Below are 27,616 nucleotides of genomic sequence, written 5' to 3'. Positions count from 1 at the left end.
AACGCCCTGGCTTTCCTTTATTAAATGTTAAATCATCTTAAGTGGCGTGCTTCTTGCTATTTGAAATGGCAAAGCGAGAGGAGAAAGCGGCCCGTTTCCTTGTTAATGTGGCATTCACACAGGACACGGTGAGTGCAGCCGATGGGTCAACTGGCTGCTGACGGGGACTCGGTACAATTACTCATAACACAAGAGCCATGCTTAGGGAGGAAATGTCTCCTGACAGCATCATGTGAGGAATTCTATTCCCCTCAGGGCAGGGTGGGCGTGTGCATTGGGAAGGCTCTGCTCCAATGTGCTCTCTGTCCCTCTGTCAGGCCATGTCAAGAGCTTTCCAAGGACCCCGCTCATACTTTGGTACATGCTCCTGCTTGGCTTCTGTGCCAGCAGATGTTCAAAGACTGAAGACAGCGGTATCTAAGACTGGCTGATCAGAATAAAATCCCACTGAGATCCACATTGCGGGGATCTGCTCAACTACAAGTCTGAGCTTATCGTTTCTCTGTTTTTAAAATCAAGCTGTAATTTCTTCTACATCAAAAAAAAAAAGCATCTTCTTTTTGATTTCAGGCCCTGAAGGTCATCTTTACCCAGCAAGATGGCGAGCTCTATGGGGTATGCTGCACCACGACCTGGTTATTACGGCATCCTTGGCCCTTTGCAGATAGACAACATCTGGCAGGCTTTCACCATTCACCAACAGAATGAATGGGGTCCTGTCACAAAGCCTATTTCATTGTAAAAAGATTTTCTTTACACCCAGAAGGCAGCTGTACCATATCATAAAGACAATATCATAAAGACAAATAAAAGTGTTTCCTCTTACCCTCTCTCGGAGGCTTCGAATTATCTGAATTTTAGGGCATTTTTTAGGTCCCGATGAAATATCCAGCCAGTTTTCAAAGCTCCCTGCATGTGTGCAATCTCCTTGAAAAGTGCACCTATAAAACAAAACAACACAACAAACAAACAAAAACCACAAATTGATAAATTGTCACACACATACATTCATTCATTAATTACAACTTTCTCATGATCAGCGATACAAAACACTTTGTATGGTAGGCTATTGATTTTGAATGAGAAAAGAGATTTGATATTAAAATCATGGAAAGCAACAAAGAAATAGCAGGTGTGTGTGTGTGTGTGTGTGTGTGTGTGTGTGTTTCATCAGGTTTAAGAACAGAGGACAAATGTGGACAACATATTGAACTTCAACTTCTAGGCTATCTCCCAAGATGACATCATCAAGTACTTCCAACAGAAGCACATTCTCCCATGAATTCTAAAATAAAGAGTTCTTGTAGAGAAATTCCTCTTAAAACCAGCCCAGAAAAGGTTTACATTTTGAATACATTTTGGATTTGCAAGATATTAACAAGAATACCAACCTATTGAGTTATTCATTTGGTGCTAAAAAGAAATAATGAAGCTACTGTTTTGAGCTTCACAACATGATGATTAAATGAAAATATTTCAAGGGCAGAGTCTGCCCAAGAATATGATAAGACATTCTGTAACCATCTGCTCCAGAACATTTATTTAGACAGATACCACATTATATCAAAAGATATGAGCAAAACATTTTGCAAGGCCACTCTCCCGGGCCAGCCAGCTCAGGAGATGCCCCAAATAAATCTTAAGTTGTGGCCAGGGCCATGTACTTTGATGAATAGATGCTCTCAAACTGCAGTCGCTGGCTTCCTTGATGTGTCGGTCACTCCAGGTCACTTTAACTTACCAGATGGGCCACCAACCCAATGAGGGAGTCAACACCAAGTGCCGCATTGTCTTCAAATGCTGAAGGCCACCCAGACAGTCCAAAGAGGAAGATGGAGTAGCTTGGGAAACTACACCCCTTCCAGGCAAAGATTAAAATGGTGAGCCTGAGCGAACAACTTTTGAGTTTTAAAAGAAAACTAAGAACTCCCGAGTTCATGACATTCCAGCACATTTAAATGGTGACAGCAAATCACTGAGGGACAGCGTAGTCATGAATGGGCCCAAACGATACATTGACTCCAAAAGATTTTATTTCTTCTTCCTCTTCTTTTTGGTTCACTATATATTTCACTTTGCATCCTGATTACAGCCCTCTCCCCCAGGCCCCCCTCCCATCTCTGCCCCCTCCCCATTCCCTTAGGCCTCCCATGGGTATCAGCCCAGCTTGGCACGTCAAGTTGCAGCAGGATTAGGAGCATCTTCTCCCACTGAGGCCAGACAAGGCAGGGGAATGGGAGGCAAAGGCAGGGGACAGGGTCAGGGACAGTCCCTGTTACAATTGTTAGGGCTCCCACATGAAGACCAAGCTGCACTTCTGCCACATATGTATAGGGGGCGCAGGTCCAGCCCCTGCATGCTCTTTGGTTGGTGGTTCAGTGCCCGGGAACCCGCATGGACCCAGGTTAGTTTACTCTGTAGGTGTTCTCACGGTGTGCTCCACCCCTCCAGCTTCCTCCCTCCTCTCCCTGTTCTTCCTCAATCCTCCCCCCTCCCCCTGTTCTTCCTCAAGACTCCCCGAGCTCTGTCTAAAGTTTGGCTATGGGTCTCTGCATCTTTTTCCATCAACTGTGGGATGAAACTTCTCAGAGGACAGTTATGCTGGGCTCCTGTCTGCAAGCATAGCAAAGTATTATTAATAGTATCAGGAATTGGTTTTCGCCCATGGGATGAGTGAGGCTGGACCAGCCACTGGTTGGCCATTCCAGTCTCTGCTCCATCTTTATCCCCAGATATCTTGTAATCAGGACCAATTTTGGGTGGAAGGTTTTATGGGTGGGTTGGTGTCCCCCTCCCTCCACTGGAAGCTCCACATGCCTTTTCTCTTTTATTCTTAACGATTTAGGTCTCAAGGCTTCTCTTCGAGTTCTGTGCTCATTTGGATATGACAAATATAGAACAGGAAGTTGGTAAGTTTCTCCAGCCACCATTCCCAAGTCCTCTTAGCTTGTCACCCACCAGGGAACTGGGTTCCCCAGGAGCACATATGTGTCTCAATCTCTCCTACGTCTGTGTTAGCCCTTCTCCAAAGGGGTTTTCATTAGCGAGTCTCCAAGGCCATAAATGTATCTGACCCATAATGGCTCACTTGTCCGTCACAGACATTAAGTTCAAATTAAACCTCTCTCAATGTCAGAGGGAGTTTGCCAGTGTGGCAGCTCTGGAGCACAGAGATAATGATAAGACTGGCGCCTTATTTGTATCCAGAAAAGATCATGACTGTCAAAAGCTCCCTGCCTCTCCTGGGCCCTCTGGTTTGTATCAAGGCACTTCCTCTGCCTTGAAGAAAGAAGGGGAGAAAAATTAAGCCAATTCTACAGTGACTGGAGTACAAATATTTTTGCAGGCTCTTAATGCTGACTGGGAGTCAAGGCCTAAGGCTGCCAAAAAAGCAAGTGTAAAATATTTCATACAAATAGTGCTGCAATTTGCCAATTTGTAGGCAGAAAAACCAGTCCTGCTACGGAGTTATCACTCCCTTCTCTGAACTGTAGCATTTCTTGCCGGAACCACACATTTTGGTATTTAATCATATGCTGTCTGGAATTACAACTGTTTCACATGGCCATGCCATTTCTCCCTGAGAAAGCACTAAGCCCCTGGAAGGGAGGGAGAGCATCTTAATGTTTCTTTAGCAAATCCCCCGGCGTCTGCCAGCACGAGATGCAAATACTAGGGTTCCGATAAATATTTTTGAATGAATGAATGAAATATGAAATCTCTATAGGTCTGTTCTGCTGGGGGATTTTCTTTCTAGAGCTGTGATTTATGTTTGACTCTTCCTTCCGGCAATGAGACTGATTTTCACATAAACCAAAAGTTAGGAGCCGAAGATCAAATTAGGAGTTAAGGCTAGTTTTTTTTTTTTTTTTTTTTTTTTTTTTTTTTTTTGAAAAGGAAAATGAAAGAACATATATAATGGACTGTTCATTTCCTCTCCTCCAGAAACAACACCTAACCTGGTTGCACATCTAAACATGAATTTTTTGTTTGTCTAAGAAAGCCAAATCTGATTTTTTTTAACTATCATTCCTTGTCTTTCACCAGTTTATAAAAAAAAAAAAGAAAGAAAGAATAAAAAAACAAACCACAACACCAAGTATGTATAACCAGATGGTCAACCAACAACAGTATCTTATTACTTCTCAAATATTGCAGATTGTAAAATCTCGAGAGCACATTACCCACACATTCTCATTTCTCAAGGAGGGGGAGCAGAGCTCAGCACTCCCACATCTTAGTAAACAAAACCAGGGGGTCTGAGATGATTTCTTTTGAGAAATTATTCTTATTCTTGAGGATTCATCAAGGAAAAGGCCAAATGAATAAATCCTCAAGCCATTCCTAGAATGACATGAACATACCATTGTTGGGCTTGGCGATGGATGGGCCACTTGACCACTCTTGATGGACAGGTTCTCCCCCTCCACACCCTCCCCCCTGTTTCTGCCTCCACCCCCCACAGGGTCTCATGTAAACCAAGGTAACCTTAAAACCACAAGGCAGAAGGCCAAAGATGACCTCAAGCATCTGATCCTTCTGCCTCCATCTCCCAAGTGCTAGGATTACAAGCAAGTTCTCTATTAAGCCACATTCCTAGATCTTTTAACTGACTTCATTTCCATTTTGCCAGGCCATTTTGACTACGAGGGAAACTGGAGTCATCTTAGCCAAGTGTGCTCTGGAGAAAATGTCAGGGGTGTGTACGCACTCTTTGCTTAGGCTGGCACAGGTGCGCCTCCTCTTCCAAGGATCTGTGCAGCTTTTGCGAAGACTCAGACCCATATATTTATAAAGAATAGAGATTTATTTCTTAAGAAGCTGGGATAGCCACGACTGGGCCCTTGACTCTGGTGAAGTGCCTCTGGCTGTGTCATTCCCCGGGAGAAGAGGATGTCAGAGAAGACACCGAATTCACTGTCCCCAGCTTTTTCCTTCCACAGTGGGCGTGGAGTGCTCTTGATCTAAATGCATCCCATTAATCTCCACCTCACCCCTCAAAACTGACCCACCAGGGTGTAGGTTTCTAACATGCTTTTGAGAACGACATACTCAAGCCACAGCATGCCACATCTGTCCCTCTCGCATGAAAACCAGGTCAGAAAATTCATTCTATCTCAACATCCCCAAAAGACTTAGCTGGCTCAGTACTAACTTATACTCTTGACTCTCAGCTAAAGTGGTTATGGGTGAGAACCTAGGTGTGTCACATCCAGGTGTGATGTATCCTAGGTGTGATACATCCAGAGACAAATTAATCTCCAGCCCTGAGAGTCTGAATGTAGTATTGTATGTGCTCCTAAAATATAAGGCTGAGACAGACAGACAGACAGACAGACAGACAGACAGACATTCTCATTCCATAAGAAAAACTAAGTACACAGAAACGGATTCCATGTAAGTCAACAGTCCAGCAAGGGGGAGAGCATTAACTCTTCAGGATCCAAAATAATCTTATTTAAGTCCACATATCACATCCTGGCACAGGGTCACCAAGCACTCAGTCAGGAAGGACTCAGTCCACTTAGTAGCTGTCATATGTTAGGTCTTGTACCTGCAGCTGAAAGGGTTTAGTGTTGGTATAATTCTGTGGCTCAGAAGCTGTGCCATTCCCATGAGATTCTAGACATTACTATAGTAGAGACGCTACATACACTCCCTTTGTCCCTGTAGCAAGTTTCTGCATGGACTCTCAGGCATCCTGTGATAGTCTTTTGATTTTAAATGGAGGCCATCATGGGCTCCTAGCTCATGAACTATGCATAGTTATAAGACTGGTACCCAGTAGATGCTACCATGGTCTACCACGTGGACCCTCCAGAATGTGAACCTGCCTACAAAGCTGTATCTAGGCCTACCTGATCCATAGCTTGATGGCCAAGGAGCCAGAACACAAGGAGCAGAGTCCCAAAGTGGCCTGGCAAATGAGTGCCGGGGACCTTAGGGAACCTCTGTGGAAGCTTTACCCTAAGGGTCCAACCTACTTTGAAGAATGTCTTTGAGGTCATTCTCCTGTTATTCTTGATGACTAGAACCTGGCTGCCTCTATATATGGTAATCTCCAGTAAGTGGTCCTTGGTCATGCTCCTAATTCCATCTTCTAAAAATGCCTCTTTGTTCTTTATATGGCCAGGTGAAATTTTTCCAAAAATTTCTCCCCACTTCCCTTTTAACTACAAACTCTGTATTTAAATTATTTTATTTTTTCACATTTTAGTATTTTCAATAAAAGCTTCTTTAATATTTAGCTTAGAAATTCTTCTACCAGAAACCTTGGAATCTGTATTTCAGAGTCCTACGTCATGGGCACAGTTCTGCCAACCTCTTCGCAACTGTTAACAAGGTGTCTTAGTTTGGGTTTTATTGATGCGAAGAGATACCAGGACCATGACAACTCTTATAAAGGAAAACATTTAATTGGGGCTGGCTTATAGTTTCAAAGGTTGAGTCCATTATCATCACAGCAGGAAGCATGGCAGTGTGCAGGCAGACACGGTGCTGGAGAAGGACATGAGAGTTCTGCATCTTGATCTGAAGGCAACCAGGAGAGACTGGCATCCTCAGGCAGCTAGAAAGCTCTCTCCCACAATGGGTAGAGGAGACCTCCAAAGCCCACCCCCACAGTGAAACACTTCCTTCCTGTAGCAAGGCCACACCTCCTAACAGTACCACTCCCTGTGGGCCAAGTGTATTCAAACCACCACACAAATACAGTGTGGTGGTTTGAATGAGAAATATCCCACCTAGGACCATGTATTTGAGTATTTGGTCCTCGGTCGGTGGCACTGTTTGGGGAGGTTATTTAGGAGGTAGAGCCTTGTTGGAGGAAGTATGTAATGAGGAGGATGATTTGAGGTTTATAGCCCCTCCTCTTATCATGTGCAGATGAAATGTGACTGGCCACCTTCCGGGCTCTGCCACCAGGTCGTGCATTCCCAGCCGTGACTGACTCTGTCCCTCTGGAAGCATAAGCTAAAATATTGTTTCTCAAGTTGCTTTCGGTCTAGTGTTTTAGCACAGCAACACAAAAGGAACTGACACAGGAGGCCCCTGTGCCCAGCTCCAAATCTTTGCTGGAGATTTGCTGACAGGGTCTTCCACTGAAGACCCTGTCAGAAGGCCTTCACCTTCCATGTTTCTACAGATAATCTGATCATGACTGTGCCTGTAATCTCTAGGAAGTACCAGGCTTTCTCCACGTTGCGGATCTGTACACCCACGTCAGGATCACCCTTAACGCACTGGAGGGGATGGCTGAGTGACTAAGAGCTGGACTTGCAGAGGACCTGGGTTCAAGTTCAAGCACCCACAGTGGATGACTTACATTACTCCAGTTTCTGGGCATCCATCTCTGTCTCCTGTCCTCTGTGGGTACCAGACATGCACATGGTACACATACTTACATACATGCAGGCTCTAACATATGTGTAAAATAAAAATAAATGCTTTTTAAAGGAATCAGCACACTGCAATTTGTTTTTTCCATCCCGATGCCCCAGACTCTTACAGCTCCTACCCATGACCAGTTCCCAGGCAGGCCCACACTGTCAGGTATTGATTATACCATCAGCCGTACTACTCAGTACCAATTATGAGGCAAAGTCCATTTTGTATAATTATAATAGGATACCAGAGACTGAGTAATTTGTCAAGAACAGATTTTTTTTTCTTCTTACCGTTTTAGAAATCAATGGTTGAAGGACTCAGACCTGGCAAGGGTGTTTTTGAAGGTGATGCCTCAAAACACCCTCAAAAAAATTGTGGAAGGGTAAGAAAGAGGCAAGAGGGAGAGACAGAACTCACAGCCTCACACCTGTCTGGAGATGACAAGAGCCCTCATTCATAAACACGTAACAGGCCCCACCCCAACAGGCCCCACCCCCAACAGGCTTCACATCCCAATTTCACATACAACACAGATTTTGCAGAGGGCATACTTAAACCACAACAGAATCAATCTGAAAGCCATACGATCTTAATCGTTATCTGTGGTGATGGTTGGCTTTAATGGCAACTTGTCACAAATTAGAATCACCTAAGTAAAAAGCCTCGCAGGGAGGACTCTCCTGAATGCCTTGATTGATGTGAGAAGAACCACCCCAACGTGGGCGGTCCCTCCTGGTAGCAGCCCAAATTAAAAAGGCTATTTTGCTCACTTGGTCCTCCCTCTTGCCACTTAATTAATTCACCTGCCTCAGCCGCTGCTGATTCCTTCATTGGCATCAGAGGCAGAGCCAGCATTTCCAGGCTACTCTTGTTGACTGGGGACTAGCGGCTCTCCAGAAACGCTCCAAGGTTTTGGCACCAGATAAAGACTGTTGGCATACCCAGTCTTGTAGACTTGGTAACTACTGGGTTCTCAGCTCCGCGGCTATGAGACTGTCATTGTGGGATTACTCTAACTGCTGAGACACACAGCCTCAAGGACTGAGTAACTACCAGGTTCTCAGGCACCAGATAGCGGTTGTGCTGTTTTAATGAAGCTGGTTTCATACATGCATATATATACACACACATACACATACATATTTACAGACATACATACATGTGTGTGTGCTTTAGTTCCTCTAGAAAACCCTAACACACTGCTTTATTTTCATTTGTTCCTATTCCTAGTTAGATCTCTCATGCCCACATGATAAAGTCAATAAGTAGATCTACTTGAAAATTAGAACATAAAACTGTGCAAGGGCAAAGAAAAAAATTCCTGAAGGTAAAAAAAAAAAGTTAATTTAAATTAAAAAAAATAAAAGCTCTCCTTAGCTGAAAAACTTTTTATGTGGTAACAATTAGTGCGTGCAACTATTTAAGAAGCTTCTTCTCAGTTTACTATAAATGTGTTATAGAGCTCAATTTGTTCAAAATAATAATAGACTTTAATACAGCCACTTGAATATATAGGAAAATGGACCACCTTCTTCATCTGCAACCTAGAAAACATTCCCAGGCTATTCATTCTCAAGGGGCAAACGGGGGCTTCCAGACACTTCTTAGCTTGCTGACACTCAGAGACCACTCCCTATAGTGAGTTTGCTTCCCAAGTAGAAATCTGAGTAGCCCATAATATATCTGAAAAAAAAAACTACCCAACCCAGACATGGCAGCAACAGCACCTGTACTGGGTACTTAGCTGAGTGGACACCATTAGTTGGTGCTTCCTTTGCAATAGCTCTCAACCTTCCTAATCCTGCAACCCCTTAATGTAGCTCCTCATGCTGTAATGACACCAACCTCAAAATTATCTTTGCTGCTACTTCCTACCTGTAATTTTGGTATTGTAATGTAAACATCTGTGTTTTCTGATGGCCTTAGGTGACCCCTGTGAAAAGTTTGTTCGACCCACAAAGGGGTCTCAACCCACAGATTGGGAACCACTGTTTGAGGATGAACTAGGTTCAGAGGTCCACAGGGTCACTCACTGGTAGCCTCCTCGGACCTTGACCACCATTTTATAAAGCGCACAGGATAAGGCCTCTTGGAGTGCCTCCCAGATTCCTGGGGTCTCAACAGAATTTAGAAAGTATGGCTAGGCTGAGTCAAGACAGGAAAGTGGATCACAGGTAACCAACTAAGAAAGAGGGTGAGGAAGTTTTTAAGATGAAAATCTCAGTGAGGATTCTGAAGAGAATCACTTCACTGGGGGGTTCTGAGATGCCTTGGTGTTTCAACATCCGAGCATCTAGTCCTGTTAAAGGCTCCTGTGAGGCCGGTGGACCCAGCCTCACAAACCGATTGTGCTCCAAAAACTGCTTGCCAACCATCTGTTTATAATATAAAATATATTTCCTTCATAGAAATAATATTATAAGCTGTGATTAGGTTTTCTGGGTTAGGCCACAAAACCTATTTACCCATAATGTAGCCTTGATATTATATATCTGCAATAAAAGAACAGCAGAACACAAGGAGATGGTAGCCATTTGCATTATATAGCAGTTTTTCCTCCTCTTTACTTATTTGTGTGTCTGCTCAGTTGGTAGTCTGGGAATGGTGCCCAACTGGATCGACTTTTAAATTTATCATTATTGTATTTGTATAGCATTTCTGTTTTTTTTTAAATGGGCCTGGCTTAAATTATTAATTGTTTTCATGCCAACATAAAGGACAGGGAGGCCAACTTCTGAAAGCCTGAAACCTGAAGTTTTCCAGGCAGGTTGAAGTGCCCATCCACATGCTGGGCTGGGGTGGGGGCGGGGGCAGACCTTGACAATCTGACTCTATTAGGCTAGAATCCCTCAGTAAAAATTTACCACTTACTCAACCTTGAAATAGAAACTCTGAGCTCAGAAATGTAACTCCCACTTCCTGCCACTAGAATTTCATCAGCATCCTCTAATCTAATTGTTCACCAAGAGCAGACAGTCCCTGAAGGAATCCGATAACTAAATATCAGGTAATTGGCTTGAATGTGGGGTGAGTGTGACCTGTTCCAAAGATCCTATACTGATAAGATATCAGAAAACTTTTAACAAACCAACAATCCAGTTCCTCTCCTCTCACAGGGTCAACTGCATCCTCAAGGGGGGATGGTTTTCTCCAAGAGCATCCCAAGGTCCTTTGCTGAGTGATTTGCAACAGAGGTGTACGTCCTTAGGAAAGATACAGCACACAAAGGAGGGACCAGGTGGTCTCCAGAGTCAGGTGACATTCATTACAGTTGCCAGTCCACGAGATGAAGGAGTCAGACTCCATTAAATGAAAGAGAACAGGAAGTCACTGTGACAAACCAAACTCTGAATTAAAGGCTCCTAGAGTCAGGAGCGGGGGGGGGGGGGGGGAATGCCAAAATACAAGACCAAAATAACTTGCTAAGAAAGCTGAAAAAAACTGGATCTTCATCACTGGATCTGCAAGTCAGTCTACATGAGAGATGCTAATAACACAGAAATCTAGACTTTTTTTGTTTGTTTTTAGAAAAAGCAAAAATGTCTAGCATGCCATGCGATGTCTTTTCACGTGACTTGATTCATTTATTCCACACAGAAGTAAACTTAACTAAAAAAGAGATACCATGATTGTCCCTGATTAATGGATAGGGGGAACAGCTTTTACAAGAGCCCACACTGCTTTCCTAAAGTGCCGTTAGTATATGGAGAAACTGAGATACTGCATCAGTCAGCATGGCATTCCAAGACCACTTTCTCATCCACTGTTCCATGTCGACATTGCAGTAGACAACACAACAGCTTACCAAGGGACCCTTTTCCTTAGACCGTTTGGTGCCCCTGTGGCAGAATGTCATGAGTGGGAAATTTTTTTTTTATTTATTTCACAACTCCAAAGGCTAGGAGGTGATCCAAGGTCAGTTTCTTGCATCCAGCAAGAGCCATCTCACTCCATCATTCTGTGGCAGAAGGCAGCAAAGCAGGAGAAGGTGTATGTGCATGAAATAGTAAGAAGTCAGAATTGCAGTCTCAGTCTCTTTCATGACTGGCATTGGGCCATTCATGAGTGTAGAGCTAAATATGTATGAACCTCCCAGCAAGTCCTGCTTCCCAACACTGTTATGCTAGGGATTGTTTCCAGTACAGGCTTTATGGGGAGACACATTCACACTATAACATTCTACCACTGCTATAGCTCTTGCATTATTTCTATGACCAGTGGGAAGAACTCACTAACCTTTATGAAGCAGGTATCACTGTTACCACTTCCATGACAAACAAAGATACTAAGGTACAGGGAGGGTTGTTAGCATGGTGTTTGTCAACAGCCCTCACATTCTCTCTACTATCTCAAAAATTTTTATAGTCTTTCATAGCGGGAAGTACCCAAGTGATACTTGGTTTCCCCAGGAAATGTACATAAAGGAATATATGGGTTATATTGGATTTTCAAAGTGAGATGTTAGTGTTCAAGCCAAGAAATTTGGGAAATATAAGTCACATGAAATTAAACAAGTTCCCTGCCACAAGCCTTCTGGGGGCCTCGATTACGCAGGCCCCTGTGCTTTGTGACTTGCCAGGGCAAGGATGAATGGTACACCAACTCTGAACACTGAGTGCTATCTTAAGGGACTAGAAATTCCAGATACACACATTAGGAAAGCAATTTCCATCAGTTTTGACTGGGAAATTGTGATGGTTTTAGTGGGAATGTCTCCCATTCACTCCTATGTTTAAATGCTCATTAGTGGAACTGTTTGGGAAGGATTAAGAGGTGTGGCCTTGTTGGAGCAGGTGTGTCACTGGGGGTAGGCTTTGAGGTTTCAAAAGGCCACACCAGGCCCAATCTGTCTAACTGGATGTTTCTGCCTGCTGCCTATGTGTGGGATCAGGATGTAAAGCTCTCAGCTAGTGCTCCAGTGCCGTCTGTCTGTATCCTGCCATAATGATCATGAACTCTAACCACCTAAAATTGTACGTAAACTTCTAATTAAATGTTTTCTTTTAACAGTTGCCTTGGTCTTGGTGTCTCTTTACAGCAACAGAGCAGTATCTAAGACAGCAATAGTGCACATGGCAGAGTCAGAAAACTTGTACCTTAGTTAGCTAAACAAATACAAAATGCTAAAGACTAGACAGGAATCTTAGTAATAAGGTTGACCAGATGTCCATTTGCATAGCTTCTCTGTTGTATTAGTTCACTATCTAGTATGCTTTCCAACATACGAAGGTATGCACAGCCCAAGGCTTCTTACAAGACTTTTAGAGCTCTTCCAGCTCCCAGGAGTAAAGGGTTTCGGTGTCTCCTTATGTCTTAAACAGCAGCTATTAAGAGTATTTGTTGACTGTCTACTTGCCACACTAATTTTTTACTCTTCAGGGCACAGCCTTGTTCATCTTTGTTTTCCCCAGAATCTAGTGAAGGGTCTGGTCCACTGCTGGTGTTCAACAAAGTTTAGCTGAATTAGTATGAGAATTAAAATGTGAAGGGACTAAATTCTTCTCCGTGTCTCCCTGATACCAGCCTAAGTCGTTTTATTGATTTTTGTTCATTAGGTTGGTCTGTTAACTGGCATAGTGGAAAATCAGTCTTTGTCTTGAAACTTGGAGCTGTTTAGCCACATATAAAACACATTTGCAGACTGAAACACTCACACAAAAGGGGTTTGTGGACTTCACTCTATGCAGTTCTTCATCAAGAGACAAGTGCGGTGTACTAAAAGTTTTTGCTTTTCAATTCCAGTACAGACCTTACACAGAAGACAGTCAAGAAAGTGTTTAGAAAAACCAGGCAGCATGGAGACAGAAGTGAGAAAATGATGCCTCTTGTCCCAGGAAGATCTGGGCTCTACCTCTCCTTTATACATCCCCTATGTCATCATGGAGAACTTTAGAGGCATTGAGGGCCCATTTCCCTAGCAATGATTGGGTGGCAGCAATACGATTAGCCCTTTCTCTAGGGTTCATATCAATTCCCATCTTGACTATCAAAAATATCAGAATACAACCAGTCTAACATTACAGGATGGTCCAAGAACAAAACCAGAGACTGGCAGGCAGGGCTCGGGATGCAGATCTGAACACTGAGTTTAGATGTGGAGACGTTGCTGGGAACGGGGCAAACATGAGGTCACAGAGACAAGTGGAAACATTTGAGGAATTTTTAAAAAGCCGATCAATACATGCTTATGAAAGTGCCCTGCCGCAGATAAGGTCATTAGGAAAAAAACCCAACCTCTATTCCATTAAAACATGTATTTACTAGAAGGGGTGCTCTTAATGGGGCTTGTTGGAAGTTAGACCATCACTTAAAGAGATGGTGCAGATGAGAACTGGAGTTGGGATGCTGAAGTTTGAGGTCCTCATTAGCAGCTTTTACCAAACAAACCAAACTGGCTTGTGTGCAAGGCGCAGTCACTGCCAACTGCTGTGAGGCCAACAGTGGACCTGTGCCCCTCAGCTGTCTTGTGCTTCTTTTACTTCTATGGCAAGTAGGTATCTTCATTTCTATTGCTGCAATGAAACACCAGAACCAAAAAAAGCGAGTTAAGGAGGAAAGGACTTATGTGGTTTATACTTCCAGATCTTAGTCCATCATTGGTGGAAGCCAGGACAGGAACTCAAGCAGGACTGGAACCTGGAGGCAGGAGCTGATGCAGAGGCCATGGAAGGATATTGCTCACTGGCTTGCTTTCCCTGCCTTGCTCAACCTGCTTTCTTAGAGAACCCAGGACCCAGGGATGGCAACATCCATCATGAGCTGGGTTCTCCCACATTCACTAATTGAGAAATTGCCTTGCAGCTGGATCTCAAGGAGGCATTTCCGCAACTGAGGCTCCTTCCTCTCTGGTGACTTTAACTTGTGTCAAGTTGACACATAAAACCAGCCAGTACAGTAGGTTTAGCCCATGGCTCTTCTAGCAGCTATTAAGGGGATAAAGAACCCAGGGGACTCAGCTTGGCCCAAGACCCCATTCTAGTGTGGGAAGGTCTCCCGAGTCCCTTCCACATTCACAGTAACCCAGATGCCCAGGTTCAGGCTGTGTCAGGGTCATTCAGGAAGGCCCCAAGGCCAGAACAGCAGATTCCTCTCTGCTCCCCACTGTTTCCACCCCACAGACAGTTGTCCTACTTGCTTCGATACAATTAGTTGGCACAATGGGGTCCTCACACGAGGAGGAGGGGCCGCCCCAAATCTCATCATTATCATTATCACTGTCATTAGAGTTGCACTGGACCATAAAGTAGTGTCACTGCACAGGCTTCAAGCCTGAGATCTGCACATGGAAGGACACATCCTCAGCTCCAAAGAAGGAAAGAAGGAAGGTAGGAGTGTAATGATCTTCTATCTCCATGTGTCTCCTTGTTGGCCATTCTGCTAAATATGACAGTGACCTTCCAGGACCCCCAATTTAACTGCTACCTTTCCCCAACTCCTCATCAGTGTCCCTCTTTCCCTTTCTCAAATTTACTTAGTCCTGTTTGCCTACTCCTAGGTGGCTTCCTTGCGGATTTTGAGGCTGGCATCTTCCTCCCGGATGAGATGCCCACCCATATGCTCAGAATGCCACCCTCCTTGGACATAGTCTTTGAAGGGGTAATTAGTTAAGGAGCTCAAGATGGGATTATCCTGGGTGCAATGCAGTGCTTAAAGTCTGCACTGACTGGTATCTTGCTAGTAGAAAGGAGAGGGCGGTTTGGATGCATACGAGGAAGGCGATCACACAAGACACGGGGCAGAGATGATATTCTAGGATGAGCCACGGAGCCCCAGGAACCCTCATGGGACACACACGAGAGGCAGATCTTGCACTAGCACCTCCACAGACTACATGACCCTATCGACACCTCGATTTCATACTTCTGCCTTCCAGAAGTGCTACCAACTTTGTGGTTAACGTCTGTTACAGTAACTCTGAGAAACTTAAATCCCTTGCACAGAAAGACTTTCATGAATGTGAGACTCTGGGTAACTAAATGGGAGCACTGACAATCCTAGAGCTGAGGACATCTGACACATAGTAGGTGTTCAGTATCTGTTGGGATAAATGTGCAAAGTAGTTCCTGCAACTAGAAAGGGCCCTGAGTTCTGTTCTCTTTCTCAGTGCACAGGTTATTAGGTAATGTCCGTGTGGGCAATTGTTTCTCCAGCTTTGCCCTCTCTGAGGACATCATCTCCTTCCTGTCTCTATGCCTCTTCCCTACAATGGCAGACAGTGAATGGTCTGGGAATTGGACATAAACCCAGATGTGTATAATCTGAGGCCGGTGAAGGAGAGTGGCTTCTAAAGTTGTCCACATCCTAGTACTCATGACTGGGATGTCACCTTCATGGTGAGCACTCTGCAAAATTGAGCTAATTAAGGATCTTCAGGTGGGGCTTGACATTATCCTGTGGCCCAATGTAAGCACAAAGATCAGAGAGAGGAATTCAGAACCAGCGGAGTCTGGAGATGCTGCATTGTTAGATTTGAAAGGGCAGGAAGGAGCAGGCAACGAGGAATGTGAGGTGCCTTGGGAAGCTGGAAAGGGGGTTTCTATGGCATCAAGGAGAAGCTCTGTCCACCTCTATTACAGTCTAGTGAAACCCTGCTTCAGAGTCCTCACCTCCAGTGCCGCAGAAAAAAAGCATTTCATGCCCTCTGAAGCTTCCAAGTATTCCTTAGAGCCCACACCTGTCTTCTACTCTTAAAAAGTAGGCTGACAGTCATGCTGATTCCTGACTGCTTAGGGTGCCAGGAAGGGTGAACAGGCACGGGGCGGAGTCTCATGGAGTTCTGTGTTCAAGGCAGACTCTCTGAGACAGCTCACTCTGTTGGCTTTTGCTAGCAAGATGCTTCGGGGCAGCATTTGCAACAGAGATCATCTATCAGGGCTTCAGAAGAATAAGGCCAGGGGTACTGTGCCCCATCACTGCACACCCTGGTGGGCAGGGTTCCCGTAGGGCTAACAATTAGACCAGAGTTCTTGGAGAAATGCCTCTTAGGTAGAGGAGAGTCCTCAAGACAGGAGAGCAAGCTGGGCACTCAAAGTGCTCCCAGTCGGCTCTGCACAGACCGTCCCTTCTCTCCCATGTTGGTCCTTTCTGCTCCTGCCAGCTTTTTAGTGGTCAGACAGGAGCTGGACCATGGGGTGCCTGCTGCTAGACTGAGCCGAGAAATGGTGTTTCAGAATCCCACATGCAGTACAGCCCAACAGGGGCTGAAGATTTAAAATCAGCTTCTAGGGGTTGCCTGAAGGTCTTCCAACTGTCACAATGGCGGGTAAAACACTCAGAAGAATATAGGAGGAGGTTAAATTTATACAAATATCAAGAGGGCATCCAGATACCCTGTAATTAGCATGTTGGGGGCTCTGTCTCTACCCTGTGTGTGCATGGAGACTGTGAAGGAGCTAGCATGAATGGCTGCTCCTGCACGGCCCATTTGCTGAGAAGGATCCAGTCCAGGTTCCATTGTTATGACTGGGCCCAAGAAATAGCCACCAAGCAGATGACCCAGGAAGAGATACAAGATAAACTCACTCTACGAATTACAGGAGTTAAGTACAGTTGATGCCTGACTTGATACAACCCACCCTCTGCACTGTCATCACGATAATCTCTGCAAGACACAAATCTTTCAGAGATACAGTCCTTGGCTTAAAGCTCTTTAATGAGCTCCCAGCACATACTAATTAAATCTAAACTCGGAGCCTTCACTTCCTGATCCTACCCAGCACCTTTATCCTTTCCTTCCTAGCCAATGTCCTAGAGACAGAAAAAAAAAAAAAAAAAAAAAAAAAAAAAAAAAAAAAAAAAAAAAAAAACAACCTTGCACTCCCTATAGGACCTCCGACTGAGTAGTTACTTCTTCACCTCGAAGTATCTCCCATACCTCTGCCCTCAGAGAAAAATCTTCCAGGCCCAGTTTCAGACTACCTCCCCTCTGAATCTGAGGGTGACCCTGACCACCCCCTATCCTCCCCCATTGACGTCTGCTATAGCACTTTCTAGGAGCAAGAGCCTGTCTGCAATTTCATAAATATTATCTGATATGATCTTCTTAGCAGCCCGAGAGGTAGGTACCACCATTGACCCTGCTTTGGCATAGGAAAAACACAGGATATTCAAACAAAGACCCAGCCCATAGGAGCCAACCTTAGGAACGTTATTTCTTCCTCCTCTGCTGTACCATTCAGTGTGCCAGTGTGGCAGTCAATGGCTGCTCACCCCCAGGTAGATGTTCCCTTCTACACGTGCTCAGTGAAGGACACCTCTGTCCGTCTGGTCCCCCAAGCCAAATGTCTGCTCATGATCCCCTGTATTGCTGGTAAAAGAGTCAGAACACACACCTCTCTGCCGGCTCTCAGAAGTCCTCCTGCACCTGACCTGGTTGTCCTCCTTAGACTCCAGGGCCTGGGCCACAGGGAGAATCCAGCTTCTTTGGGTGTCACCTCTTTTCTTTGTGTGATGTTGGGTCAAGGGAGAAAGAATACACAGACACGGTGGCCACCCTGATCTTCTATTTTTCATTTTATGGCCCTATTTTTAGTGTGCCATGCTCAAGGGGAAATTTAATTAATCACCAAGCCCCGTCAGTGTTGGCATCCAAATAGCTCTCCAGTGTACCTGCTTCCACTCACTGCCATGCTAACCCAGCCCCAGTTTCTACAAGCACCTGCTGACCAGTCGCTCTGCCAGCTTCCAGCGATGACCCAAGTCTATTTTGCTCTAGCCGCTCACTCTCCCCCGACGGGAGACTCCTCAAGATTCTTCTAACAAAAGCCAAATGACTCATGTGCCCCATTGACCGTGGCCTCTTATCCACGCCCCCAAACGTGCCATACGCTCATCCACACCTACATTCAGGAACTTCCGGTATCCTTTGCCATGCTCAGCCAGTTTCCCTTCCTGATACCTGCCTAGGATTCAGATTTGCCTGAGATATCTCTTCCCCATGAAGCTTCCCCCCCCCACAACCTTTGACATGTGAGTCAGACGCTCTATCTGCATCTCCATGAAACCCTACGTCTTCCATGTCTATCCTTACAGCCCCCTATTTTATTCATCTCCTTTATTCTAGAGAGACTAGATGCACATTCCCAAGTCCCCTAGCCTTCCTATACTACAATGACTCATCTATATTGCTGTTTGCCATTGCTGTGTCATAATACACCTGACTAGACAGAAGAGAATGGCCTATTTCCTTACCCTGCTAATGTTGAGCTTGTCTGTGGAGCTTGTTTTACCAGGGGAATATCAGTAAACATGATGGGAGCAGAGGCTTTGAGTGTATTCCTGGAACTTAGCTTGGCGACTTAGACATCTGCTCTCCGACTTAAGAGAGACACGTGACAATGAGAGATGCGTGAAAGAGCGCCGAGTTTCGCTGATAACATGACATGAACCTCTTCCTCCACCCACAGCTTACAAGCAGATCCATGAGGATTCGAAGAGAATTACCTGTTTGTTAGGGTACTAGGGCAGTTGCTCATTAGGTGGAATTATTGAAACAGAAACTCAAAATCTACCGACCCCTGTGCATCACTAGACTGCATCATCTGGACGGGAACTGTGCCTCTGGATGGGACGTCAGGCTTAGAACACGTGGGTGACTCAGGCATGTCAATGATCAGTTGGGTGGCTGAATGGTCTCTGGCACAGACCCCGCTGCCCTCCTAGCTTGCGTGTTAATCCCTTACAGCCAAGAAGGACATCTGGGTTTTCTCAACAGTACCTAACCATCTCACTGGCCACATGGGGCTCTTGGTAGGTTTTCAACAAATGTTTGTTGAAATTAAGAGGAATTGGATCTTGTGGGCTGGCTTGGGAATCCACCCTCAATTTGTGACATTGTTTCTGTGGGAAATGCACCCACATGAGCCAAACAAACTTGCAAATGAACTTTTGGAACCTTGTCGGCTCATCGGCTCGGGATTGCCAGTTTTGTGGAAATCCACAACTGAACACATGTGCTAGGCTTCGCAATATGGGAGAAGCTAAGAAGCTGTTTCCAAGCCCAATACATTCAGCCTCGGGGAAAAAAATTCCCTTTCCTCCCACCCACACACAAATGCAGCACAGGTTGAACCTGAGGTTCCCACAATAAAATACTAGACTTTGTAGACCTCGGTGATTACTTGTTGTTTTTTTTAAATCTGCTTATTATACTGGGTATCTATTCTTAACACCAAATAAAAAAGAAATTAATATCCTTCTTGTGGCCTCCCACCATACCCAAATCCACTTTCAAGACGCATATACCAGAAGGTTCAACCTTCTCAAGACAGAGAAGAAATTATTTTTCTAAATAAATCTGACATTTAAAGTAAACGCAGTGGGGTGCTCCACCACCACCACCACATCACCAAAACAGCCCCTTTAGAATTCCTAATTTTGAAAGGTACTGAGAGCTTAACATGAGTCACAGATCTGAGGCTTAGTTTCATTTTATCTTAGACCAGAACAGAGTCAACTGGGAGCCAAGTGGGGGGACAAGGCCAACAAGGACCGTCAACCATGACTCCACTATGTTTGCTGATATAAAAAGCCACTGGTACTGCCTGCCGGTCTCTCGACTTACCTCACTCAGTATGTTTTTGGAACACACTGTATATGAAAGTGTAAAGGGAGAGGTAGAGAGTGCAGTCACCTCCATGGACCACAAAAGAAACAAAATGGTAACCCAACAGTGGGCAGGGGTTGCTTATCTGATGTTGGACAGTTAAGTAGACACAGATATGCATTCTAGGACCAGACAGCAGATAAGGAGCTCTTGAAGGGAAGAGGGTGCTAAAATGGAGAACTTTGAAATTCAGGGTAAAGGCCCTGGGCAGGAATATTCTTGAATCAGAAAGACAATCAAGACCAAGGATAGAGAGAGTCCTGAGAAAGGTCGGGGCTGCAAATCACAGAATGCCTTGTCTGCAGCAGGAGATCAGGCTGAGTTTGAGAGAGGAGCGACTGGGGGGCAATGAATCTAGGGAGGACACTGTCTGCTGGGGATTTTTAAAAGGATCCATCCTACTGGAAAGTGTTTAGCAAGGGGGAGGGAGCAAGATAACGAACAGGGGAAACTGGAGAGAGGCCTTACAGCTAGCTGTTAAGAATGGCTTGCTGACCTCGCCCAATTCTTTAACAGCCCCTTCCTCCTGGCTTACTGTTCTCCCCAGGGGACACAGCTTCCCCATGTCCCTCTAAAAACGATGGCTCACAACCTCTTTGGGGGTTGAAAAATCCATTCACAGGGGTTACCTCAGACCATCAGGAGATAGTCATATCATAATTCATAACAATAGCAAATGATATAGCAAAGTTACAGTTATGAAGTAACAACGAAAATAATTTCATGGTTAGGGGTCACCACAACATGAGGAACTGTATTAAAGAGTCTCAGTGTTAGGAAGGCTGAGGACTGCTGTGGTAGAGGGCTGGCTGCTTCCTTTAAGTTACCAGAGGTGGCCAGCTGAACCTCTTCAGCATAATTGTCTCTCTAACCATCTCCCAGAGTTGACCTCCATGTTCATAACAGATACCATCTTTGATTCCTTATGAACCCACCTACAGGATCAACGCTCACCCACGTTTCTAGTTAGTTTTATGTCTTGACTAATTCGTCCCTTACTCTTCAATATTGGGCCTTGTTCTTTCTGGCTTCGACTGAGACACAGAGGTCCCTGTTTCTCTCTCAGTAATCTTGTTCTTCACCCTCACTGCCATGACATATCAGTCCTGCAGACCTTACCATTTCCGGTAACTCCACACCTGTGTCACCTCAGCGTTGAACCCCATGCAGTCCGGTTGATACTTTTTTCCTAGTGCGTGGATCTTATGCACCCCCCACCCTCCCCATGTCTTTCACACACAGTGTATCCCTATCTCCCTCCGACACACACCAGAGTCCCTCATTACACACATCAGTGTCTACAGCAGCAGTCATCCCATAGACCCCACCCTGATGTACTCATCCTGAAACTCTAGCTAAACCCAAGTCTATCAACCCCGTGACGGGACTGGAGCTAGACTACACGAGCAAGGCAAGCCCATGTTTTCTGTCTCAAAGGCAAGATCCTCGCCCTCAGATGCGCCCCAGTGTTGCCAGACAGCCATATTCTATCTTCTCTCTGTGTGTTCTTTACCTGAGCTCCTCTGTGCTTTCTGCTCCCCTTTCTCTGATTTCCAGGGCCCCCTCTCCCCAGGCTCACCCAGACACCTTGCTCCTACTGGTCTACGGTCACAGGGGAGGTTCCGTGCAATATGAACAAACCCTGAGGTCTGTTCCATCTCTGTCAGCTCTGGGGTCCAGACTGTGCTGCCTCCTTTCCATTCAAATCTGAGGCTACCCTCCCAGCTGATGTGATTAGGTTATATTTTCTGTCACCTGCTGAAAGACAGCACACCACAATGTTCACCCTCCCCTCCCCCTCCCTCCTTTCTACTGGAATTTTCCCCAATAACACAGAAAAGCACTGGTATGTGGAGTGTGGGTGCGCATGCGCATGTGCATGCGCACACGTTCACTCTTGCTTACGGGAGGGTGCGGCCTCTCTTTGAATTCAGAGCTCGTTGTTTCGGCTGGGCTGTCTGACCAGTGGACTTCGGGGGATCCTCCTGTCTCTGTTTCCCCAACACTAGGATTACAGACACCTGTTAGCACAGCTGACGTTTTATGGAGGTGCTGGAGATCCAAACTCATGCTCACCGAGCGGGCATTTTACAGACAGGCTGAGCCATTATCTCTCCAGCCCCAGACACCATTATTTAATGTATCTTAAAACAAAACAAAACAAAAACATGCTAAATTTACACTGGTGAGATAGCGTTGTGGATGCTTTTACCTGCCATGCTTGACAACCTGAGTTTTGGTCCCTGAGATCCGTATGGTAGAAGAGGACCCCCATGAGTGGTCCTCTGACCTCCTGACACGCCATGGGACATGCGCTACCCCGCTCCAAATAAAATGTAATGGAAAAAAATAAATTTTAGAACCCTAAGCTGTCTGCACTCCACGTTTTGCCCCAGAATCTGCTCCATATTTCCTCTACGACTCTTCCTAACACCCCCAAGGAGATGCTCCGGCTGGCTCACTGCTCAATGTCTTCTGCAGCTCCGGCCAGCACCCTTCCAAACATGGGCCTCTGTCACTGTCGTCGACCACTCTGTCCTATGGTTTTCCTTTGGCCTCCTTGGCAGGGCCTAGCACAGAACGCTGCTCTCTTCCCCTTGCCTGGCAACACACGCCTTCCCTTAGATGCCTTCTGATCCTTCTCCATTTCCCCCCTCCCTTTCTGTTTCTAAACATCACAGTGCTTGAGTGGTCAGTACTTCAGTGCTCAGCTCTCTCTTTATCTTCTCTTTTCAGTCAGCACCCTCCCACCCCCTCCTGCTCTGAGACTACTACGGCTTCTGAAAGAACCATCAACATACGACCAACTCCAAAATTCTATTATCAACGTGGGCATCTCCCACCAACTCCTGACTGAAGCTTATTGACCAAGTAGTCACGGCTATTTAACTACCACCACTGTCACCACCACCCATGAACGAACTCCTGTCCAGAGCTCTCTAAAGACACACAGAGACATGACATAAATGGATCTAAAAGAGAAAAAAAAGAAAGAAAAAAGAAAAAGAAAAAACCACAGCAACCATATAATACTGGCTGTGATCAGTTAATTTCTTCAAGGCTATTCTTGGGCATGTGACAAGAAGGAAAGGCTCCTACCCCAATTACAATTATTCATGAGAATTTGCTAGGCCCTGTGTCTTTTGTCTGCCAGGGATTCTGAGGGAAGGAGGCCCACAAGGGGGTGCAGAGAGGAGGGCAGCCGCTTCTCTTGCAGTAGCTAGGATTGTGACTTCCTCCACGAAGAACTCTTAATCCATTCCATCTCCATATTTTTCGTTTGTTTCCTGAGCCTCTCTCCCTTACATCATAATCACCCTCTCCACTCACGCTCCCTGCCCCCCCCCAAGAGCTCTCTAATTCACTTCTCTATCCCCCCCCCAACTCTGCCCTCCGCCTCTCCCTACCTGCTCTGCTCTTTTTATTATGAATTTTTTTTAATCTGTGTTCACCTTTAAAAAACAGAAAGCACCAATCTGACAGCCGCTGCTATGTGGCTTGTTTTTTTCCCCCCTCTCGTTCCTGCCTGAGCTGCAGTGAAGGCTCTTTCCTCCTTGCTTCTATAGCGAGAGCTGGAGTACTGGGTTGCCATGGCAACAGTGAATCCAACCAGGCTGGTCCCAGCGACGCTAAGAACTGCCATGGAGAGGAAGCCGCACCAAGTCGCCCTTGAGCCTAGATGGGTCGTGCACATCGTAATTCAAGACCAAGTCGGGCAGATTCTGCCTGGAGACTGAGATTGTACATCAGGCCCAGGGCTATATGGTGTGCGAGAAGACAATGCCATCAATAATAAGGCTTCCGCCGAGCGTGCGGAATACACGGCATGATGAGGATTCATTTGAAAAATTTCAAACGCTGCTATTCTTTTTATCGTCTCCAAGGGAGAACCTTTCGCCTCTCTCTCTCTCTGAAGTCTTAGCGAACTTAGTAAGAAATAAACCCACCTGCACTAGCCTCTCCCGTCTCATGTCACATCCCAGCTCCCTCTTGCCCCAGACCGGATGGCCCTGTGTGGCCTGGGTCAAATGACTTGCCGATACTGGCTGGAATGGCAGGAACCATCTTTAAGAATGAATTATGGTTACACCGTGCATTTCAGTCCTGGAGAGGTCCGCTTCGCCACAGCGTGGGAATGGATCATTAAAGTAGGGCAACAAGTGACACTTTCTGGAAAAAACGCGAGTTGGTGAGAAAAGATTCATGAAATACCTTTGTAGCGGGAGGCACCAGCCACAGTGGGGGTCTGCCGCTGATAAGCACTCTGAACAGGATTCACGTTTGCTGCAGTTTGCAACACGAATTCTTCTCACCTAAAAAGGGGGAGGACATCAGCTCAGATGGAATCACAAGGGACACTGGGAGTTGGAGGGGGGGACAGGATGGTGGGGGGAAATAGGGTCGGGGGCGGGGCATATAGCACACCGAGTACATTTGTCAACTTGAGCCCTGAAGGTCTCCACAGTGGCATCCGATGGCAGGTCTCAAGTTCTAGGCTATGATGCAGCAGTGGGAAGCTTCTCAAAGTACCAAAGGCTATCCCTATTCACCCCAGGGATGCCTGAACCCGCAAACTCAACCAAGAGCAGATAAAAAACATTTGAAAAGAACATTGTGCCTATAAGTGCACAGTGCATTTCAATCCTCTCACTCCCTAAACAATACAGTAGGGTGATGTATATCTATTAACATTGTATTGCATTATAAGCAAACATTCTATCAGGCACCATAATGAATCTAAAGATAATGTATATGGGAAGGTGTGTACAGATTATATGCAAATTTTTGAGGGCTGTGTGGAACCAATTCCAGGGAAAAATACCAAGATACAATTGTATTCCCAAACTTCCCTGCAGCCGAAACTCTTCCTGTGGTCTGGGGGTGGGGCCTAGGAGATTATATTATTAAGAGCTTTCTCAGGAGACTCCTCCCATAGCCAGGTTTCCGATCTGTGGATAATTACTTCCATAGGGATGACGGAGCCAGGTCACCTCGTTTTCATACAGGGACAGTCAGTATAATCAGTGGCGCTATGGAAATGAGGATCTGGACATAAGCAGTGGCTCTGCCTCAGACCGATCAGCATGAGTCCAACAAGGGATTCGGTAATTAAGTGGCATTAGGATATCGGAATCACTTCAGCTCCTGGCTCGTTGGGGTTGCAAGAAAAAGAAGCCAGAGGAGACAGGGCTACGGGTAGTTTAGCAGTCAAGGCCTTGTCTAGCTCAAGGTGCTGGGTTCAATTCCCAGCACTACAAAGAGGGGGGATTAAAATCATTTCCTATCTTGAGAGTGTCTTTCCCATTTTCCCCTTGGTCAGTCAGCGGTGCTGGGCAGCTCCTGGAAGTGAGCAGAGGCAGAGGTTAAGTCTGGAGCGTCGTCTGGCACATTTCCTGAAGGCAAAATCACATAGCAGGTAGTAAGAAAACTTGTAGAACTCATTACCCTGGAAAGCTGTGCATGCTGGGAAGTATAAATAGAGAAGTGGAGAATTCTAGAAGGGGTTTGTGGTGAAAACAGGGCACATCTGAGGTGGATCCTTAATTCCTAAATTAACTTCACACAGAATCACTGCGCCCTCTCGTTTTGGCCCTCTGTGCTGCTGACAGGCGCAGCCGGAATTAACAAGAATGTGGATATTTATTTCCTTATAGCCCAACAAAACATCTTTCTAATTCTGAGGAATTTTATTAAGTGTCACATAATCTCTCTAACCTTGTTTCCTTGCCTGTAAAAACGACACTAGTACAACTGACTTCACTGGGCTATTACAAGCGTAGTCGGAAGCATACTAAATAATTTGTGTCATAAGCACTAGCTACGGCTGTTATGGGAGAAAATGGCGCCATGGTCCAGCAAATGTGAACAGTAAGTTTCCTTAGCACAGGCTTGTGTGAGCCTTTGAATCTGCCCAGCACTATAATACTGTAGAGACATTAATAACAACAGACCAAAGCTCTCTGGCTAAGAACCTTTAGGAGAATACAAGTCTCTAGAACATTCTTCAAGAATGACCATTTAACATATTTAAGCACATACATAACTCTGTGTAAAAGATAAGATACTATAATTATTACATTAGATCTGCTCACTAATGAATACACTGTGGACCTATTTCTCATCAGTACATATACCTGCATATGATTATGTTTAATGGGCACATATTAATAATGCTTTACAGATTTTCTATGGCTTTTAAAAATTAATAATAACTTCCTAGAATCTAGGAAGGACATTCCTTGCATTTGGACTCCTGGTTGATGATATTTGCAGAACCACAGTCTGCTAGCAGGGTTTTGTTTCAGTCCTTTTCTGGAGACAGGGTCTCCCTTATCCAGCCTGAGTTTTTATTTATCATCCTCCTGCCTCTGCCTGCTAGGCACTGGATTACAAGGGTGTTCCACCATGGTTGGCTAAGCACCTCAACCAAGAGGTTGCAGTAGAACCTCTTGCAATCATGCTAAAGTGAAGACTATAGAGATGATAAGTTTTGACAACTCTCCCCCCTTGAAAACTGTCCCTAAGGTCTTCAGGCTATAAGTCATTAGGGAAGTCTTCACTTGCTAGGAAGTGAAGATCTATGAACTACTGATGTTTTCACAGTGGTCTCCAGCCCACAGTACCGGGTATTCAGCACACAGCACCATGCCTTCAGCCTGCTACAGTACCAGGTCTTCAGCCCACCGCACTGGGTTTCAGAGTTCTACAAGTATCTTTGTGCATAGTGACGGGAATTTATGAGCTCTTTGCAAGATTTCAAAAAGCAAAATGGAAAAATATGCACAGACCAAGCCAGACTTCCAGGAGCTGTGCTCTGGGGTGGGGTAGGGGTTGGAATTTTTATCAGTGTTGTGTGGTAGCTCGGTCAGTTCTCTGGCTGGCAGTTTTGAGATGTCCTTGGTAAAGAAAGCCTGGGAATAGGAATGGTTACTTAATAAACACAGTTTGTTGAATAGACAAAAGTCTTTCAAATCCCGAAGAGGAGACATAATACAGCGTGTTTGGATGTACAAAGCAGGCCTGCAGAGGAGGCTGTGTAAGGGGAAGAAGGCTATGGGAGGGTCAGATGTGAGGCCATCTTCATGTGACCACTGGACATATCCAACTTTTCAAATTGCAAAGAGCAATGTGGCCTTTCTAAGAATACTTGATACCGTCACCCCTACCCCGTGACTCAAAAGGCAAGCACATGTAGGACAGCCATTGCTCTCCCGAGAGTGGCTGAAAGAGAAGTGACAAATGGAGGGAAAGGGCCCCTGTGACAGCCATTGCATAATTATCTAATATATAGATAATAATTATACTTAGTGTGTTCAGAAGGTCATGGATCAAAACTACCAGGCCAGGAAAAACCACAGGCTGTAGAATCAGGACAGCGTTTGAGTTCTATCCCGTTTAAAGATGATATACACAAATATATTATATATGTATCTATATATTATACATGTATATACAGACACATTATAGACATATACATCATATATATATACACACACACATACACACATATCTCCTGGAACTGCTTAACTTTCCCAGTCTTAGACTTCTCATATATAAGTGGAGTAATAATTTCATTAACATATTTCATTAGTAGTCTTTATTCTTTATTACATATATGTGTCCATG

General features: G+C 45.2%; 1 protein-coding gene across 1 annotated transcript in view; it reads right to left on the bottom strand.

Annotated features, from left to right (window-relative positions):
* The window catches only part of Plxnc1 (plexin C1), a 155,584-nt gene that overhangs the window by 91,403 nt on the left and 36,565 nt on the right, over positions 1–27,616 (bottom strand). Inside the window, exons 4-5 of the mRNA XM_052165531.1 lie at positions 24,203–24,303; positions 827–941 (exon numbers count right to left, since the gene is read on the bottom strand). Coding sequence (XP_052021491.1) covers positions 827–941; positions 24,203–24,303 — 216 coding nt within the window. The remainder of the gene's footprint in view (positions 1–826; positions 942–24,202; positions 24,304–27,616) is intronic.

This window comes from Apodemus sylvaticus, chromosome 20, assembly GCF_947179515.1.
Source record: "Apodemus sylvaticus chromosome 20, mApoSyl1.1, whole genome shotgun sequence".
Classification (NCBI taxonomy): Eukaryota; Metazoa; Chordata; class Mammalia; order Rodentia; family Muridae; genus Apodemus; species Apodemus sylvaticus.
The sequence above is the reverse complement of the archived record's forward strand: the minus strand, read 5'-3'. Positions and strand labels throughout refer to the sequence as shown.